Source organism: Cyprinodon variegatus, unplaced genomic scaffold (genome assembly GCF_000732505.1).
Source record: "Cyprinodon variegatus isolate N-32 unplaced genomic scaffold, C_variegatus-1.0 Scaffold363, whole genome shotgun sequence".
NCBI lineage: Eukaryota > Metazoa > Chordata > Actinopteri > Cyprinodontiformes > Cyprinodontidae > Cyprinodon > Cyprinodon variegatus.
Window position 1 is genome coordinate 71,968 of NW_015150816.1, and position 1,441 is coordinate 73,408.

The 1,441-nt window shown below is 37.3% G+C and overlaps 1 protein-coding gene across 1 annotated transcript in view; it reads right to left on the reverse strand.

Annotated features, from left to right (window-relative positions):
- Positions 1-421: 421 nt before the first annotated feature.
- The window catches only part of LOC107092031 (interferon-induced protein 44-like), a 3,029-nt gene continuing 2,009 nt past the window's right edge, over positions 422-1,441 (reverse strand). The window contains exons 6-7 of the mRNA XM_015386305.1: positions 914-1,014; positions 422-831 (exon numbers count right to left, since the gene is read on the reverse strand). Coding sequence (XP_015241791.1) covers positions 670-831; positions 914-1,014 — 263 coding nt within the window. The 3' untranslated portion in view covers positions 422-669. The remainder of the gene's footprint in view (positions 832-913; positions 1,015-1,441) is intronic.

Below are 1,441 nucleotides of genomic sequence, written 5' to 3' on the forward strand. Positions count from 1 at the left end.
ATGTTCATGTTGCTGCGGTCTGCAGTCTGGACGTTAGATGTCGCTGAAAATTACACACTGTAGCTTTAAAGTTTTCCAAAATGGAAGACAGTGTTGGGATTTAATACGTTTTCTTCTTCCCGCTCCTTTTTTGAGCTAAATATGTTTTGCCTGTATATGTACTGGATGCATGCAAGTGTGTTTTTGTTTAATTTTTTTCTTCTTTGATCTGCTTGAAAAGAAATATGAATTTATCCAAACATTTTCTTTTTTATTCATATATGAGCGTGATAATCAAAGCATATGAAAACTAATTTCAAACTGCGATGGTCATTAAACATTGATTTTTGATGTTTCCTGGTTCTAAATCACTGTAGGAAACCAACGATCCAGCTCAGTTTCTCATTGATTTAATACACAGAAAACAGTAACTTAAGCTTGTATATGACACTTTCCATGCAAAGGTAGTAATTTATCAAAAACAATCTTGGCGTGGAAAAGTGTGCCGCAGTGATATGCTGATACATTGCAGTTTTGGTGAGTTTATATAAAAGGAGAGCAACACAACTAATTGCACATACTGTATTTCTGCATCATCTGGTTAATAAGTATTCTCGAAATATTTTTGGCTTAACATCAGAAAGACAAAGCAACTAAAAGCTTGTATTATTGCTAAATAAACAGCCCTTTTCAGTTTTTGTTCAGAGCCTCATTGCCAATCTCAATGATGCGTTTAAGAGCGTTTAGGATCAGAACGTCCACATTGGTGTCCAGGTCCTTCTCCATGTAGTAGTTCTTAATGGTGAAGATATCGTTCTCAGGGATCCCCGACTTCTCACTGAAGTCCTGGACCTGCAGTTCAGAAAGGACTCCATGAATCGGAATTATAATGATTTTAACACAAATAAAAAATAGAAATAATAATAATATTCACCCTGTCATGCAGTAATTTGCTCCTGCAGACATTTCTTATTTCTTTTTTTGTTTTGGCACAGGCCTCATCAATCTTGGTGAAAATGGCAACTTGATGAATTCCTGCAAAAAATATTTTTTATTAAAATCAATTCCTTTAGAAGAACTAGAATTTAAACCCGGAGAGACTCACACAGATACAATCTGCAATCAGAAAATTACTCAATTATTTATACAGATTATTATATACTTAAAAATGTTTCTATCTAAAGAAAATAAGCTGATTGCGAGGACTCAATGACCCTCTGCAATCCCTTGCACTGAGCATGCATGTAGCGACAGTGGAGAGGAAAAACTCCCTTACAACAAGAAGAAACCTCCAGCAGAACCAGGCTCAGAATGAGCGGCCATCTGCCGAGGCCGACTGGGGTTCAAGGAGACAGAAGCAGATAAAGACATAAACAAACTAAGTTCTTTGGCGCTTGGGCCCCTGGCCTCGTGAGACCATCCTGATCTCGCGAGCTTTCAAGGTTTCACTCGCAGATCAGTC